This window comes from Cuculus canorus, chromosome 2, assembly GCF_017976375.1.
Source record: "Cuculus canorus isolate bCucCan1 chromosome 2, bCucCan1.pri, whole genome shotgun sequence".
Taxonomy (NCBI): domain Eukaryota; kingdom Metazoa; phylum Chordata; class Aves; order Cuculiformes; family Cuculidae; genus Cuculus; species Cuculus canorus.
Window position 1 is genome coordinate 136,985,021 of NC_071402.1, and position 17,604 is coordinate 137,002,624.

At 39.8% G+C, this 17,604-nt stretch overlaps 2 protein-coding genes across 10 annotated transcripts in view; one reads left to right on the top strand and one right to left on the bottom strand.

Annotated features, from left to right (window-relative positions):
- Positions 1-17,604, bottom strand: part of LOC104057710 (GTP-binding protein 10) — a 59,531-nt gene that overhangs the window by 12,488 nt on the left and 29,439 nt on the right. The window contains exon 23 of one of the 8 annotated variants that reach the window (XM_009559110.2): positions 16,724-17,054. The exons of the other annotated variants lie outside the window; for them this stretch is intronic. Within the exon in view, the coding sequence (XP_009557405.2) occupies positions 16,866-17,054 (189 nt within the window). The 3' untranslated portion in view covers positions 16,724-16,865. Of the gene's footprint in view, positions 1-16,723; positions 17,055-17,604 lie in introns of those variants that run through there. 8 annotated transcript variants of the gene reach the window in all.
- Positions 8,924-12,460, top strand: FAM237B (family with sequence similarity 237 member B). 2 transcript variants are annotated; one of them, XM_054060665.1, is made up of 4 exons: positions 8,924-9,101; positions 9,392-9,512; positions 10,827-11,223; positions 11,921-12,460. In XM_054060665.1, exons 2-4 carry the CDS (start codon positions 9,501-9,503, stop codon positions 11,944-11,946), a joined length of 435 nt encoding a protein of 144 aa, XP_053916640.1. In that variant the 5' UTR covers positions 8,924-9,101; positions 9,392-9,500; the 3' UTR covers positions 11,947-12,460. The 2 variants fall into 2 exon arrangements, with proteins under 2 accessions (XP_053916640.1, XP_053916641.1); XM_054060666.1 differs by lacking the exon at positions 9,392-9,512 and having other exon boundaries at positions 8,927-9,101; positions 11,921-12,457.

A 17,604-nucleotide genomic window follows, 5' to 3' on the forward strand; every position in this document is an offset into this window, starting at 1 on the left:
GGGGGGAGTGGCTTCTGAGGAGGGCGGGGGGTGATGGGAACGGGGGAGCGGGGGGAGGTGAAAAGGGGGAAGGGTTAGATTGGACAGTAGAATCGTGGGGTGGGACCTTAAAGATCATCCAGTTCCCATCCGCCTGCCATGGGCACGGGCACCTCCCACTGGATCAGGCTGCCCAAGTCTCCATTCAGCCTGGCCTTGAACACCTCCAGGGATGGGGCAGCCACAGCTTCCCTGGGCAGCCTGTGCCAGAGCCTTACCACTCTCATGGTGAAGAAATTCTTTGTTATGTTCAGCCTAAATCCATCTCCAGTTTATACCCGTTGCCCCTCGTCCTATCACTACAAGCCTTGTGAACAGTCCCTCCCCAGCTTTATTGTAGCCCCTTCAGGTACTGGAAGGTCACTATAAGATCTCCTCGGAGCCTTCTCCAGGCTAAACAGCCCCAACTCTCTCAGCCTGTTCTCCTATGGGAGGTGCTCCAGCCCTCTGATCGTCTTTGTAGCCCTCTTCTGGACCTGCTCCAACAGTTCCATATCCTTCTTATGTTGAGGATTCCAGAACTGGACACAGTATTCCAGATGAGGTCTCGCAAGAGGCAGAATCACTTCCCTCGACCTGCTGGCCACGCTTCTTTTAGATGCAGCCCAGCATACGGTTGCCCTTCTGCGCTGCGAGCGCATGTTTTGGGCTCATGTCGAGCTGCTCATCAACCGGCACCCCCAGAGCCTTCTTCCACAGGGCTGCTGCAATAGGAAGAAATTCTTTACAATGAGGGGGATGAAGCACTGGCACTGGTTGCCCAGGGAAGCTGTGGATGTGCCATCCCTGGAGGTGTACAAGGCCAGGTCGGATGGGGCCCTGAGCAGTCTGGTGTGGTGGGAGGTGGCAGACACGGTGGAACTGGAGGATCTTTAAGGTTCCTTGCAACCCAAATAATTACATGATCCTAAGAAGTTGGGACCTGACTTTTCAAGAAGGCTAATTTTTAGGATAAAGATGACTGTGTTGAAAGTACATGGCTTTAACAAAGGCTTATAAATCTTTGTATTTCTTAAACATTCACAAATGAGAAAATATTTTGTAAATCATAACATTATAAGGTCAGAAGGGTAAAATTGGTGAAAAAAAAGCCCCCAAGTTAGTTCTTTGACAAGTCTTTTGCTTTGTAAATAAGTATTTTTCAGACAATATCAGCATTCTCAGTGTTTTTTTTTAAAGAACATATCCTCATGAAAAAGTAAATATTCTTCTGTTCCTTCTTATAGCCTTTCCACAAGGCCACACATTCTCAGTTACAGTTGTTTGCTACCTAAGGAGAATGATTACCATTCACAGTAATACTAAAAATAAGTTCAACAACATATTTTAGTTTAGTTACCTGATATAAAAGCAATTTAGAGAACAGTCGTGTGCCATCTACATGCTAAATGGCCCAACAGAACATGTAAGCAGTCTAAGCATCTATCACAACACCTAAGTGTTGTCCAGTGCCATTTTAAGACTGTAAATTTGGGTTTCTTGGTTGTTGGTTTGATTTGTTTCTTAGTTGCTTCATAGCCTAGTACACCAGATTTGGAAACTGGATTTACAAAATATATACATAATCATAGTTACATAGTAAGATTCTTCCATGTATTATTGTTTGGTCTTTATGTGTGCTGTAATTTTGTTCACTATAAAAGTTAGGCCAATACCTACATTTAAAAAAATCTACCTGTTTATAGTTCTACATAGTCATTAGTTAATTAGGTAAAGGAACCTTCAATTAGCTGAAAATTTATACATAAATTATGAAGAAAAGCTATCTTTTTAAAAGACATTGGGAAGAATTAATACTCCCCCACCATTTCTAATCCCATGCTTTCAGCTGACCCACACTTCTATCTCTGACTTAAAAAAGCAAAATGTTTGCTTTTCAGTTGGGCTGTTCCAAAAAAGGTACAGAAGAGGTGCGGCTGTCATTGAGAATTATCATTCCTGATGGCTTTTGATGATATTGATGAATGAATAAAATAATAACATACCTCAATTGAATACAAATTTAAATAATACTACAGTGCAAAATGTTTGAGGTTTTTTTTTTGTCTTGAAAGTGTCCTATTCTGTGGGAGCTTTTAGTGGTATGTGTAGACGACCTTAGTGCCCTTTATGAAGTTCTTCTTTCCTCCTACATGTACAGAAAAATACATTATAAAGCTTTTCACTCTGTGTACTACTACAGACTTGCTTGTTCTGCTTTTCCATGTTATTTTTACTAATTTACCAATTTTTATCTGTTTCAGATAAAAAATACTTTTTATTTCTACCAATTGAACATGCTTGTATCACACTGTTATGGAATTTTTAGAGCAGATTTTACAGTGATTTAAATGAGAGAGCAGGAGAAGATGTGACTGTCACCTAGTGAGCTTAAGTTAAATCCCCGATATTCAGAACATGCTTTTCCTCAGTGCTGAAGTACTTTCACCACATGTAGAACGGCAAAATGAATTGCGTGAATGGCAGAAGAGAAATCATTACAACAGCAAAAAATGGAAGGCCCCTTTCAGATCATGGAGACTACATCTGGAATTCTGAAACAGGTGATACAGAAAAACTTGTAGCAAGTATTTTGAACAGAGCTGTTAAGAATGTTACAGGACAATGGGAAAATAGCAAAGGTGAGTCTGGCCTTGAGGCATTTAACCCTGGCATCCTGGCTGAGAGGTTTGTTGGCTGAGTCTCCCTCTGTACTCAGTGGTGAGAGGCATCCACAGGGGACAACCCACATCATGAATGGCTCCCCGTGGATCCCTGTCTCTCTCTGTTAGGTCTTTGAAGTTAGGTGGACTGAACCTGGACTGTAATTGCTTATCTTTGAAACAGAGAACAATGACATGGCCAACTACAAACCTCAAAGCCTGGTCTCAGTCACATGCAAAGCTTTAGGAACATTCAGATTTGCCATTTTAATACCTTTATTGATAAAACATTTGATATGGTGTCACCTGGGAAGGAATGAGAATATGGGTGTTAGGAGAGAAACTGAAATGAGAAAAAGCCACAAAAAAGGTTGAAAAGAAAGATGTCAGACTTAAAGGGTTGGTTTTAGGATGGTCTTATTTAATATTTTTTTAGAAGCCCTGATAAAATCAGTAAGAGCATACTGATGAAATCTGGGAATTATATATACTTAGGAATCATCATAGGTACAGAGAGAATCTCGGGAGATGTGTTTTCTTTTAAAGTAGAGAGGTATTAATGTAACTGTTTAAGGCCCCAGTGAAATCTCATTTGTGGTGCTGTGAAAACTTCTATTTAGTTGTTCTATAGCTGAGCTAATGTTGAACTGAAAGTGGAGTAAAGGGAGGTGAAGCCCATCACCAGAGAGCTTGAGAGCCTTTTGTACAAATAGATTTTAGGATGGCTCAACCTGTTTACTTCAATAAAGGAAAAAACAGAGAGGAGATAAAAGTGCTGTCTAAAAATATATCAGGAAAGTAAACATGAAGGATGAAAACCATTTAACTTGCAGGGCAATACTGAGACAAGAACAGATACATACTATTCATTAATAAATATATCAGGAAATTAGAAGAATGTTTCTAGTCATTACTGCAATCAAATTCTGAAACAGCTTTTCCATGGAATTAGTGGTAGCAAAAATATACCTATTTTTAATATGGTGCCTGATAAATTTATGAGGCGATTGTACAACAGAGCTTTCTGTAGTGGCAGGGAACTAGACCCTGTCATTCAGGGGACCTTTCTGTTCCACGTTACCATGCCAATTCTTGGTACAAATAGCAGAACATTTTGTCCAGATTTATGGTTCATAATATGAGAAAGACTTGTCAGTCTATCTGAATAGTGGACAAGGTTCTGAAGTCCTTACATATGCAAAAGTTAGATTGTGCTGCTGTGACTTCAGTAAAGCGTACAATGTCAGCATTATATAGGAAATAATAGAAAGAAGGAGATAAGCAAAAGAACTTTTAAGTGAGATGAAAAAAGTGTGGGGAAGTTGCAGATGGCAAGAAGGTTATCAGCAAAGTTCTTCAAGGATCAAGTCATAGGCCCTGAGCTCTCCTTGGATACCAGTACAAGTATATATCAAATTACCCCACATTTTTGTGCTTTGTTTTACTTGTGTGGTGAATACTGCTTGAATTTAGTCCTGTTCAATAGTTATGACTGTTGAGAGCAGTAGAGTCTGTAACTTGTGAACTTAGCAGACCCTTACATTCAGTGGGCTGAACTTCCTTAACACAAGGCAGGAGGTCATATCCAACAACAAGTTAATGTGTAGACTGTTCCATAGATACAGGCAAAGGTAACTAACTAAAGTTAATTCAACTCATGTAGTCAATCCACAACTCAACCGCAAAATAGAGAAGCTGAGAAAAACTGGTCTCCTGTGTGTATATTGTGAGTTGACATAATACTAGGTTTATTCCAGCACTGAGCGAGTTCATGCTAACAAGCTCATATCAGCAGAAGGGAATTAAGTAACATTTCACTTGGAATGTGCCATTGTGTGTTTTCTGGAACCTTTTATACAAGTAAATATGTGATCACACATACAGGATGCTAAAAATTACTGAAACGGAATTTAAAGCTCTACTAAAGTTTGAGGGTATTTAGATGATTTATTTCCTAAATACTTTGCTTAAAAAATGTGTCTGGTCACCTAAAGAGATGCTGTTTTGCCAGGGCAGCACTGATACCATCATCTTTTCCTTTGATTTGCGTTGGCTGTTTAATCACTAGTGGGTGTGCGGCACTTGAACTTAAGGAACAAGGCTATGAACACTTCATTGTCAAGCCTGATCATGGAACATCACTCTGTTATTTCTTTGCTTCAGACGCTGCTAATCAGTGATGCAGAGGATGACTCAATTCTTTATCTTCAGTGAATCTTGTTTACGTAAGAGTGTGCAGATGTGTAGTCACAGAGATAACAATAATTCAGTCATACAAAAGGCTGATAGTAGTTTAAGACTCCAGATTTATACGTAGTCAATGCATATTCTGAGTTTCATGCTAAATAAAACTTCAGTGTCTGGTCATTTTGTTCTCATTGTGTACTTCAAATACTTGTATATGATAGCTTGAAAATCACAAGGGTACTGCTACATCAAATCATGGGTTTATCACTCTATTTCTTTTCTCTCATGATATAAATCACTAGGTAGTGCTCTGTCATCAACTCTAACAAGAAGCAGTCATAAAATCTCTTTCCACTTTTAAAGCTTCCAGCAGCAGTTTTTTGAAACTTGTACTTCATGTGCTGTTTTTCTCAGTCTAGAGAAGAACCAACTTAGGTGGAAAAATTTAAAAATTAAGTTCAAATAAGTCAGCCTTCAGAATCACTTTCACCTAGGGAGATGGATTTTTAGATATTATTGAAGAATTTTCACATAAGCAGACTCCTAGGAGAATGTTGTTGATGAGGTGGCATTTCAAAAGGAGAATTTTTTATTTGAAAGGATTTTCCTAAGAGAAATCTGTTCCTCAACATTTTAATTTCTATAGTTGTGTTCTGGGAATACCTCATTTTGAGATTAAAAACAATGAATTTATTAACTAGATTATGAAAAGCAAGAGGACGGGGATAAAAATAAACCGGCATGATGAAGAAAAGGGATTGAGGGCTGCTGTTTGTGGCTGTTGGAGCAGAATGAAAACCCTGTGTTTGTACTAGTATCCGGTACTACTACACCAAGATGTTTTAGAGTGGGAATTAGATGTCAACAAGGAACTGATGCAGTGGACAAACAGCTGCACAACTACCCACTTCCTTACATGCCTTTAATTGCCTTCGAAATTTTGGGTGTTTCATGGTGAGATCGATCACGCTAATAAATTTGATAGTGCACAAAGCAAACAAAAAGAGAGAAATAATTTGCTCACTTGACAGCTTACCAGAAGCTATTTTGATTAATGATACGAAGGAGCTTTCTTAAAGGTAAGTTTGTTGTACAACCTTCCTAATGCTTTAATCTCCTTGAGTATCAAAGCTGCTTCAGACTTTCAAGGAGTAATTACATCTAACACAGCTTTAGCTTCTTTCAGTGATACAAAGAGTTTAGAGATAAGTTCACTATATACCAGTCTTCCAGATGTTTTCTTCTATACAGCCGTGTAGGTTCAAACATGGCTTATGTTTTTGAAACAAGATTTTGAAACATTGTTTACATTGATTAGCTGGAAAGGCTTCCAGAAGGTACCTAGTTATTCTGAATGTTGTCATTTCAGAGCAGGTTGTGTTTGCCTTCAAGTACCATATATAATGTTTTCATGACAGAAATTACTACATTTCCATTTGAAAGAACAGGCTGTTCCTGTCATGTTGTGTTCCATCAAAGCATGTTGTGAAACAGACCCAATTTTACTACCTATTTGTCCTATGTTCTCATCAGCCATGCCTTCTTTTAGAGAGGAGTTTCTCTGGAACTGCAATTGTTAACAGTTTTACATGCTTAACAGCTGCAGACATCACGATTCTGGGCACATTGTTTCTCATCTGTGGTAATGTACTGCGTGGAAAAAAAAAAAAAGCTGCAACTTACTTAATCACCCCTCTCCTGGTACACAGCCAACTGCCTTCCTTCAGGAGACATGTCATGCAGGAGTCAGCAGTGTTGAACCCAAGATTGGACTATGCAGACAATCTTGAAGAGAGCTGTTGGTTTTGCACACAGGTTCAGCAGGGTTTGATTTCTACACAAACCCGATACTACAGAGTGATTTTCTACTGTGTGCCAGATGCAGCACTTCCACTGTACTTTGAGCAGCAGACTTTTGAAATTTCATGCTTTTTAGAGGGAGTGAAGCTGTGATAGACCCCCAGCACCTCAGATCCCTGACATTTGCTGTGAACTTTTGAACAGCCTTTACAAGGATGTAATTTTTGTGAGTCAGTCACCAGGCCAATGATGTTTGGAACATTTGTTTTTAAGTTGCCTGAACGCTACTTGCAGACAAATTATTTGACCCCACATTGTGCCAGAATCATTGTATAAGGAAAATAAACTTGTTTTCTACTTGAGTTTTCCATGCAAGTATTTTCCTTTGGCTTTAAAATTTGGTTCTGTAGTGTAACCCTGCTTGCTGCTCCTTGTGCCATAGGTCCTCAAAACACTTTACATTCACAGATCCTTACACCATGCAGGACAGACTCTCGTCTCTTAAGTGAATAGTTGAGGAAATGACACTGGAAAAAGTCCCAAGTCTACAAGTCATACTTTCTAAGTGGGTGTCCAGACTGAAAGATGAATTAACTCAAGAAACCCTCTCCAGGCATGTAGCATTGGACGTCAGGAACTTGCCCGCCACCTTCTCTTGGCAAGAGCTACTTACAGCCCTCAGCAGGTGAGGAGGGAGTAAAATTACTTCCTTCCATCGTATGCAATAGGAAAAGGGCCAAGACATCCCTTATACAGCAGTTCTCAGGTCAGGAACTGTTCTTCTGGACAGTGATGAGCTGCACTGAGACATCAGTGAAGTGGAGGACTTCAAGTGGTTCAAGATCTAGTCCCTCAGTGCAGAAGTGGGCACAGCAACATTTCTGAGGCGTGATTCACAGTGTTGCCATTTTTCATAACTGATTTTGTTGCATATCCCTAACTGTGGGTATTTGTGAGAGGATGTGTACATTCTGTCACATTCAGAGTAATTTTCTAACACTGAACTGCAACAGGGTAGAAAAAAAACACAGAATTTCAGTGTATTTGTGAAAATGCTTCGAGTTTTGGGCAACCTGTCCTGAATTAGACAGAACAGACACCTAGACAAGGCTCCAGAAATCCAGCTTGCTGAGTGGACTTGCCTGAGCTATCGGAAGAGCAGTGCCAGGACTGAAGGAGAAATAGAATTGTAAATTTATGGTCAGGAATTTGCCCTTAGGAACACACTTTGCACTAGCAGAGCATCTTCCAGTATACTAAGCCAAGGTGGTTTACTGATTTTGATGCTCAGGGCTCCCTGATGGCGCTTAATTAAAATGCTATTTTTAACCCTATTTTACTAGCAAGATATAGAAGCTATTTTATGTAGTGTACTGAGTCTCACTGGGTTAACCTACAACATATAGGCGCATAGAAAATCCACAGCAGCTAGAACAAAAATCTCTGTCTATTTTTGGTCTTACACTTTAGTATCTGATGAGAAATCATAACTGGTGTAACATAAGAACATGCATGGAAGAAATAATTAGAAATCTAACTAAGCTTCTTCATCAGCTTCCGTCCTTCAAAGGAATCTAAGCTCTTCTAAATCTGTGAATCAGCCTGGCTCCTTAGCAGAGAAAGTAACTGGCCAGAAGCAAAACAAGAGAAGCATCTTTTACCACTGGCACAGCTGGGCTGCTGCTAGCTGGAAGATGTGGGAGGTGAACACCAGTGTGCGGCATCTGGTGCTGGTGCCAGCTTCTAGGGGGGAGAATATTGTAAAGTGCAGATAAAACAGCATCAGTCCCATCTCTGGCAACCAAGTTATGGGCGATATAAAAAAATAGTGTAAAATCAATCTCAAGTCAGAGAGTTTCCATCAAAAGGGAACTGGAATAGTGGATGCACATTGTGCCTTATAAATTCTGGGCTGTCTATCTGTTTTCCATTATTTTGAAATGTTGCCTTTGATGGGTACATACATGTTCTGGTGGGCAGAGAGGTTTGTGGATGGAAAACTGGGTTTATAAAATGGAGAAAGCATTCATGTTACTGATTTGGATAAAGATTTGTTATCCATTGTTATCTGCCTCCCTCTGACAGCCCTCTGCCTTTCCCCTCACCAAGCACACCCCCCTGCCCATACGAACGCAGTCTCTCCAGGTGAGACCCCAGCCCAGGGCTCAGCTGACGCTCGGTGCCTGCTGCAGAAAGAGGTGGGGCTGCCACAGCCACAGCTCCCTCCCGCCTTTCCTACTGACCTGAGTTCATGCTGCTGCAGCTGCTGCTTTGCCAGTGGCAGTCGTCCCTGTGCAGTGTAATCCCAGCATCGTTGGAGCATCCTGCAATTGCTGGGCACTTGCAGCCCTCTCAGGAACCTCTTTCCTCTTCTCCGAGAGGCTGACTACTGTTCTTTCAAGGCTAGTCTTTGCATCTCATCACTGAAAAACTGTAAGTATAACTTCTGCTTGTGGCTTTTTAGTTACTGCCTTTGTGAAACTCATCTGTCTTGTACTGAATAGTAGGAGTCACTAGTTCACGAGTCTCAGTGAGGCTTGTTGTGGTCTCTGCTCCCGTTTGAAGTGTTCAAATAGATCATGAGCTTTAGCTTGGTTTTAGCTTTTAGCTGGATTAAAACATGAAATCAAAACAACTCAAAATGTTGGTGGCTTCCTGGCTGCTGTTTTCGTACTTTGTAACTAAATCACTAGTGTTTTCTTCCTCTAAACGTTGCTGCCTAGTGAAGTGGAAGTGAGAAGAGAAGCATTTCCATCCCTGCTTGTTTGCTGGAGCCAGTTTTCTAACAACCCAAGAAAGATGAACTTTAATGGATATTCATAAACTCTCGGGATGCTGAGTCAGGTAATCCTGCTGCCTGCTGAAATGTAGCTAGGAAGTGAAGTTTAGAAAGGAGTTAGGTTGGGGGAGTATCTGTCTGTCTCGTTCCCTTGAGTCCTGAAGGTGAGGTAAAGGAATACATGAGTTTAGGGACCTCAGATGGCCGCAGCAGAGTAATGACACATTCAGATATAATAGACTAACTTTTCATATTGCCAGTACCCAAAGATATTATGAGTGGGAGAGCACACTTGCAATTCTGGCAAAGTTCCCAGTGAAATTTGCACAGTTGTCCAAAACATTGTCTTGAATTTGCACAAAACTTCACATTGTTTTGTAATTATATTTTACATTCTCAGTTGGCAAGGAGATTGGAAAGAGTGGGAATGAGCATGGTGCCATTTGACACAGGATTGATTTAGGACACCAAAATAAGGGGCACTATCAGAATCTCAACTGTTATCTTTTTTTTCAGAATTTGTGTGCACTTGCCTTTTTTGTTTGTTTCTTTGTTTACCTCTTTACATTTACTCTCTTCTTCCACTGCACTTTATCCTCATACGACAGACTGATAACAAAATGCATCGCGTGTTTTAGTGTCTAAACCTGCTTCAAGTATATCGAATATACATAATAAGAAAACTGCAGCTTTCCCAGAGGGGACCCATGTATAATAATGACTACATATTCTGTAGCATTTGAAGTTCTCATATGCCTTCTGTGTTATTACTCTTTCCATCTCTGGATAGTTTCTGTGTTTTGTGTATATGCTAGAAACAACTGTGCCAAAGTGTGCCTTATTTTCTAACATAAGCCAGAAAGGAATATGCCTTTTTTCTGGTCTTGCAACAGATATTGAATGAGTTCCTGACCTGCCTATGCTCATCCATTTCAGTGTAATGGTGTGGTTTACTGTTCCTTCAATACCACCTTTCTGAGTTGGACTGTTCCATGAAACCCTGTCTCTTTATAACTCTGTTAGTTGTTTGCGATCATTTAAAATAGAATACCACTAGGATTCTTTCAGCATCTGATATTAATCTGATTTTACTGATGATTTAAGCATGGGAATTCAAGGAAAATGTCTTGGGCTCAAGAAGCAGTTCTGACGTAGGCTACGATCACTTTCTGCTTCAACTTTTCATGTTCTAAACAGCACAAATGATTTCTAGGTGCAAACCTAGCTCCAGCATTACAGTTCATTGACTGGTATTTACTCCATAGTTTGAAAATAAATATTTTTCTGTATATATGCATCTCTTTGGGTATCCTTGAAAGTTATGTGAGAATGAACTACACAATGGCAGAATTAATGTGATTTTATACACTTTCTTTCAGGTATCTTCTCGGAGTATGGAATTTGTATGTAAACAAAAGTGGTATCTTCAGCTGGGCTGTATATTGATATTGAATTTGGTTTATGCCAATCTAGACTATCAAAAAGAAACTTCTCTAAGCCTGGGTCAGATTGACCATCAGTGCTGGGAGGTGTCGTCCCATGGGCTGGTGGAAATGAAGAAACTGAAGGTAGCAGATACAGTCATTGCTCTCTGGGACTTCATGATGTTCCTGAAGGAATCCCCTAAGCCCAAGCACAATCAACTCTTCAATGATCTAGCCCAGAACTTCTGGGATATGTATGTAGACTGCGTGCTCTCAAGATCCCATGGAATGGGCAGAAGACAACTAATGTCTCCCAAATATTCTTCCACATACTCACATAGAACTTTAGCAGGTAACTACAAGATGTGGTGTTAGCCTGTTATGTACTAACAATAAACTGAACCACTGTTCCATCCTCATCCTTGATTGTTTAGACAAGTTGATATAGTTGGTTTCCAATTTTCTGTCTCTGCTTGTCAGAAGTATTTGCATCTTTCAATGACAGCTACTTTCACAATACAAGAGTTGGAAGTAGTTAGGATGCTACGGTTTATATATTTAACAGAGTTTAAAAAATGTCAGGTATGCATGTGGGAGTGTGTGGAAACGGATGCTTCATTCTCTGTTTATCACTCTTTGCATATAAATAACATTATAATACTAAAAGTTTCCTGACTGGACTTCAGTCTCAGCTTCAGTAAATCAACCCTCTCTGAGAAGAGAAGCTTAAATCCCTGACCACTTGAACCCTGTCCTTGCCATTAAAACTATTGGCATATAATGTGACCTCATGAATCATCAAACAGTGACAAATTCTGGTCACTGCGGTCTGGGATCAGTCTGAATTGAAGTCAATATAGGTGATTTGCTTTGTATCTTCTTAACCGATCCCAGATCTGTGTGCTTGCTCCCTTCTTGGCAATAGACTTTTTTCTGATGTACCCAGTCAGATGTTTAAAGTTTCCAGACTGAACATGGTGATCATTTAATGCTAGCATTCCGAACCATACTGCTTGGAGAATAACTAGCTTTCTTTCATAATCTTGCAGGGTCCTCTTTCACCAACTCATTTTAGGTCAAAAGAGGAGAAAATGAAGATACCTCAGCCAGGCAACACCAAAATGAAGGAGCACAAATCTGCACATACTGCAGATGTTTGGACAAATCCATTGGCATGGTTCAATCTTTTTCCTTTTCTCTATATAAAGTACTCAATCACTGCTAAACTGATAAGTACGTGAGCTCCCACATTATCACTTTTGCTCTCCTGTCTTGCAATCTACCAAGGCTGCCTTCTTCCCACTGCATGTGTGAATGCTTTTGTGTTTTCAGTCAACTCCTTTGTTCTCTCACATAAGATTGTAAGCTTGAAGCAGTGTTGTATTTTTGCAGAGGCTCATCTCTTCCAATAATTCTCTTTTTTAAGAGTTAATTTTGACGGAAACCCAATATATTTTTATACGTTAAGCAATGAAGAAAATGTCAACAAACATTTTATACAGTATCTTGCACATGCAATCGACTTTACTTTTAAGAATTGCAAGAAAGTGACATCAAGCTAAAGAGAAAGATTATGCTCATTGTAATGTCCTGTGGAGTATAAAATTTGGATTTTATCACTGCTTAATCTAGGCTGTGGATTAATTAAAATATTTTTCTATGCAGCAAGGTCTGAATAGTAGTAATTTTCTTGTCTGTTATCATGTTACTTGCAAAACCATTACTACATTTCATTAATAACGGTACTTCACTGCTCTTTAATTACATGCTCATACAGGTAAAGAAGGTGATACAATCCATCCCGGTCATACCAGGCAACATCACAGTTGAGAAGAGGCCCATGCATCTTGTGGTTCGAAAGCATGAGACTGGCTTGGCTACTACTCTCAGGATAAGAAACCACCCAGCATGGCTAAACTAGTCCAGGGAGATTAACCTTTTAGTTAATCCCTTTCTCCTAAGCACAGAAAGCCTAAGAACGAATGGGAACACTCAGAGATGCTGACTGTTCTTTGCTTTACTTCTTGGGCAATGCAGCTTGTTCAGTCCCTGTTGTATTGTAGTGTTTTATGAGATCCCGACTGGGTTTTACTATTGTGGGAAAAAGTACTTACACAGTATCAGCACATAAATCTTCATTAGTAACAAGAAATCCATCCCATAATGCCCGGCTCATATATAATTTGCAAAATATCCTAAAATTCTCATAGATTTGTAAATGTTCGTTTAGGTAAATAAAATATCTAACTGCATCTTGTAAAATGCTTCTCCTACAGTATTCTGGAGATGGCACAAAAGTTGTGAGAGATTTCTCTTACCCATGAATATCACTGTAAGTTCCCGACACAAAAAATATTTCAAATACACCTTTTCTTTTGAGTTATTAGAGGGCGTCATGACACACCCAAACCCAGCAGTTTCAGGAATAGATGGATCATGATGAGCAGCTATATGAGAGCCATTGGCTAGTCTGTTCCAGCAATACCCCACTTCATGAACCTTTGTATTATATTCCATTTGCAACAAATGAATTTTTTTAACTGTCATGAATCAGATAAATAAATTGCCCCTGTTCACACCTACAAATAATTTTATCTGTCACCTACAGCAGTGTAAAACTGTAATAACACTTTGAAGGTAATGTTTCCTATATTAGTGGTTTTTTCAATTGAATGCCAGATCAAGGTCTCCTACACAGTTTTGAAAGCTCTGTCTTTCCTCAAGCTGTAAGGCTTGTTTTAATTCTATAGAAGACAAGGATGCTTAGCATCTACTATAATTGGCTCCAGAATGCTTGAACAATCTATTGCTATGGTCACCCTGCAGCGTCTGCCAAAGGGACGGGCAGTTCTGAACAACAGGCACTCAGCACCTTAAGCAGCAAAACAAATTCCAGGTGGACATGCCTGTTTCGTCTATGACAAAGCCATGGAAAGCCAGCTGGCTACTCATGGGGATTCTACAAGAGCAATTCACCCTGAATGGGATGATCTTTTCCTCCACCAGTACTCAGCACTCCCTCTTTATCCCTGGGTTACAGCAGGAACAGCAAGTCCATTTTTTTGGGGTTCCCTCCCTGACAGCCAGATCACACTCCATGGCTGGCTGGCACAATCAAATGCTGCCTGTGGTGCTGTGAAGCCTTGTGTTAGCATTCATTTATGAAGTATAAAAGTTAGCATTTCTGGAAATTCTGTCCCCTTCCTTCTCCAGTCTTTATTACAATTCACAAGAGAATTGGCAGCTCCTTGCCTACAGCGTCAGGGTGTCTGTAGCAGAAGCACAATGCAGTTATGGGAGGAGCGCTCTGGGGGTCACTTTGTGCCTGATTTAAAGTTTGTACATAAGCGTAAGTATAAGCTGATTTCCAGTGAAAAGATCTTTTATATCCATACCTTGGTTACACTGTACTGCTGGAGTTTTTGCTCAGAAATTGGAAGGACTTACATGAGTCCTGTATGGGTTTCTGAAAAATGTGGGTCAGTGCCTTGCTGCCAGGAGTAATGATTCACCCACACAGTCACATACATGCCAGGGTACTAAAAACTTCTAAATGTCACAGTCTTTGCTCTCCTAGTCAAATATTTACTGTTTGGTTTTAACTGTGAAAAGACAATGGAGCACACTTTTTGTGGTCACAGTGTATAGTTACCTTTTCATGTTCTCTACAACAGGAATAAAGCAGCATCACTGCTGAAGAGTTGTCAGATATATGTAAACATAAGCAACTGAGCAAGACTTTACTTGACAAAGAGGACTTTACTTAGATAATCTCTATATACCTTAGTTTACCTTTCTTGCTGGCAGGCAAGAAATATACACGCAGGCTTGGTCAAGAAAACATATTTAAGCTTTAGGCAGATAATTTCTGGAAAAAATGTCATAATGAATGAAATTACTTAACAATTGAGAGCTAGTAAAGGGCCAGCATAAACACTAAATTAAATTTGCATAGCTTGATTTAGTTTCTCTAGCTTTAAGTATTAGATGACTCTCTTGCTCTACAATGTAACGTTTAACAGACCTGCCTGTAAGAAAAAGCTTCTGATCTTTGGAAACTAATTTTAGGTGATTTCTCTAAAGTTTAAGTACAATTTCATATGGCTGTTTTGTTTTATTCGTTACTTTCTTTGGATTCTCCTTTTCATAGAATTTAAGTATACAATTTAAAAAGAAAAAAATCTCTGCTTTAATTTTTAATAGCACTGCTGTGACTCGTTACAGAGACAAAACGATTTTTAGGAAAAACTTATTCACACCTCCCCATCCCTCCTTCAGGAACTGAAAAAGGGAATTGAAAATTAATTTCCACACACTTAGCTCAAATTTATTTCCCTTTTTCAAGTTGGCATTTAGCAAAGTGAAAGCTTGTACTTGTCTCAAAATGTTGCTTACAGACAAAAATGACAGAGTACGTGCCAGAGCTTGTAAGTCACAGAACCCCTTGCAATGTCACAGCAATTTATGCCATAGCACTGCATAGCAACTAGTTTTAAAATGAAATAATAGCTTCAGGGAATCTTGCTCTATTGTGATATAACAAATTCTGGCTTTGACCAAGTTAGGAAAGGAGACAATAGTTTAGAAAGTGAGTCATCTACAAAAAAGTCTGTGGCTCACAAGTTTGTGTTGGGATTCTAGAAGTGCTAGGGTGGAAAAAGATGAATTCTTGTGGCAGAAAATAGGGACAATAACCCATGAAAAATCCATGCGAGACAGGACATTTCAGCCTGTCTCTCCAACAGGCTCAGAGAATCTGTTAGCATGGGCAAGCTTCTTTTTGAGTCTTTAACTGAAAACTGAGAGAATAGAAGTCAGAAGTCCTAATGGCGAAGGAAGCAATTCAAGAAACAAAATGTACTTGGACAAAAATCATGTGGATATGGTATTCAGAAAGATCATAGAATCATAGAATTCATAGAATAGTTTGGGTTGGAAGGGACCTTAAATATCATCTTGTTCCACTCCTGCCACAGGCAGGGATACCTCCCCCTAGATCAGGCTGCCCAAGGCCTAATCCAACCTGGCCTTGACAACTTCCCTGGGCAACCTGTGCCAGTGCCTCACCACTCTCATAGGGAAGAATCTCTTCCTACTGTCTAATCTAAATCTTGCCCCTTTTAGTTTAAAGCCATTCCCCCTCATCCTATCACTACATGCCCTTGTAAAATGTCCCTCCCCAGCTTTCTTGTAGGCCCCCTTCAGCCAATGGAAGGTCACTCTAATGTCTCCCTGGAGCCTTCTCTTCTGCAGGCTGAACAGGCCCAACTCTCTCAGCCTCTCCTCATATGGGAGGTGCTCCAGCTCTCTGATCATCCTTGTAGCCCTCCTCTGGACCCATTCCAACAGTTCTATATCCTTCTTATGTTGAGGATTCCAGAAGTGGACACAGTATTCCAGATGAGGTCTCATGAGAGCGAAACAGAGGGGCAGAATCACCCCCCTCAACCTGCTGGCCACGCTTCTTTCAATGCAGCCCAGGATACAGTTGGCCTTCCGGGTTGTGAGCAGGCATTGCTGGCTCATGTCAAGCTTCTCATCAACCAGCACCCCCAAGTCCTTCTCTGCAGGGCCGCTCCCAACCCCATTCCCATATTGAAACCACTGACTGCCTCGATCCAGGTGTAGGACCTCATGAGGTTCACAGAGGCCAAAACGAAGAACTGAAGAACTGAATATGTTTATGTAAAGGTTCATCACCTCACTCAAAGAAAGAGATACTTAAACTGTAATGTGTGGAATGTGTCAACAAGAGATGGAAATAGTGGATCAAGGTGACCTGGCACTAGCACACAAAATTGTTAGACTCAACAAACCTCTGTACCATACTGTGCAGGATACTTTATTAATAAATCATCCCCATGTTTATATTAGTTAAGACAAAATACAATTTTACTCTCAAGATGTTCTATTCAATTCTTCAAAGCATCACACGGAGATTTTATCTTGTATCTAAAATATACATACAGTTAACTAAAATATTAAAAGCACTTTTCAGGACATTATCTCTTCTACAGGTACTGATTCTTTCTTGACCGAGTCTAACTTTTTAATGGCTTTGATCTTTTTCAAGCCTCCTTCACGAAAAAAGGGCTTTCTAAGAGCAAGGTTGGTAACAGCCAGTGGCCCTCCAATTAACTGAGGAGGTGTGCTTTCAATAGTTACTAAGCGACCAGATCCAATCTGAAAAACAAAACAAATGCATTGCTTGACATTCATGTTAGTATTTAAAAATGAGAGTTAAATCATGAACTGTTTTTCAAAAACATTATTCAGCTGATGGAGATGCATGCTGAGGTTTCCAAGGACCACTCTATCCTTTATACTAAATTCACAAATTGTTCCCATCAATACAAAGGAAAAGACAGAGTGGATTTTTTAGCAGGTACCTTTACGTACTCTGCTTTTCTGCCTTCCTGTCTATTCTTATGAATAGAGGAAAAGAAAGTCAAGCCTTTATTACAATAGAAGTTTGTTGTGCAGTATTATTTGGGTTTGTATATAGTATCAGCCAAAGTTTTAGTCTTCAGAATTTCACTATATATTAATATTTCAAAGAAAGGGAACAGACCCTGTTTCTCTCAGAATGAAATTGCCTATAACTACTGCTCCAGGAAAACTCCAGGACTGGAAGAGACACACAATTTCCAGTCTCATTACTAGTCTTTATATTGAACAGGTTCTGGTCTTTGAATAAAAATCTCTGACACCTCGATCTTCTAACCATGACCTA

Coding starts and splice junctions, on each gene's coding strand:
- FAM237B (XM_054060665.1), top strand. Junction 11,224..11,920: donor CTCACATAGAACTTTAGCAG/GTAACTACAAGA, acceptor ATAATCTTGCAG/GGTCCTCTTTCACCAACTCA.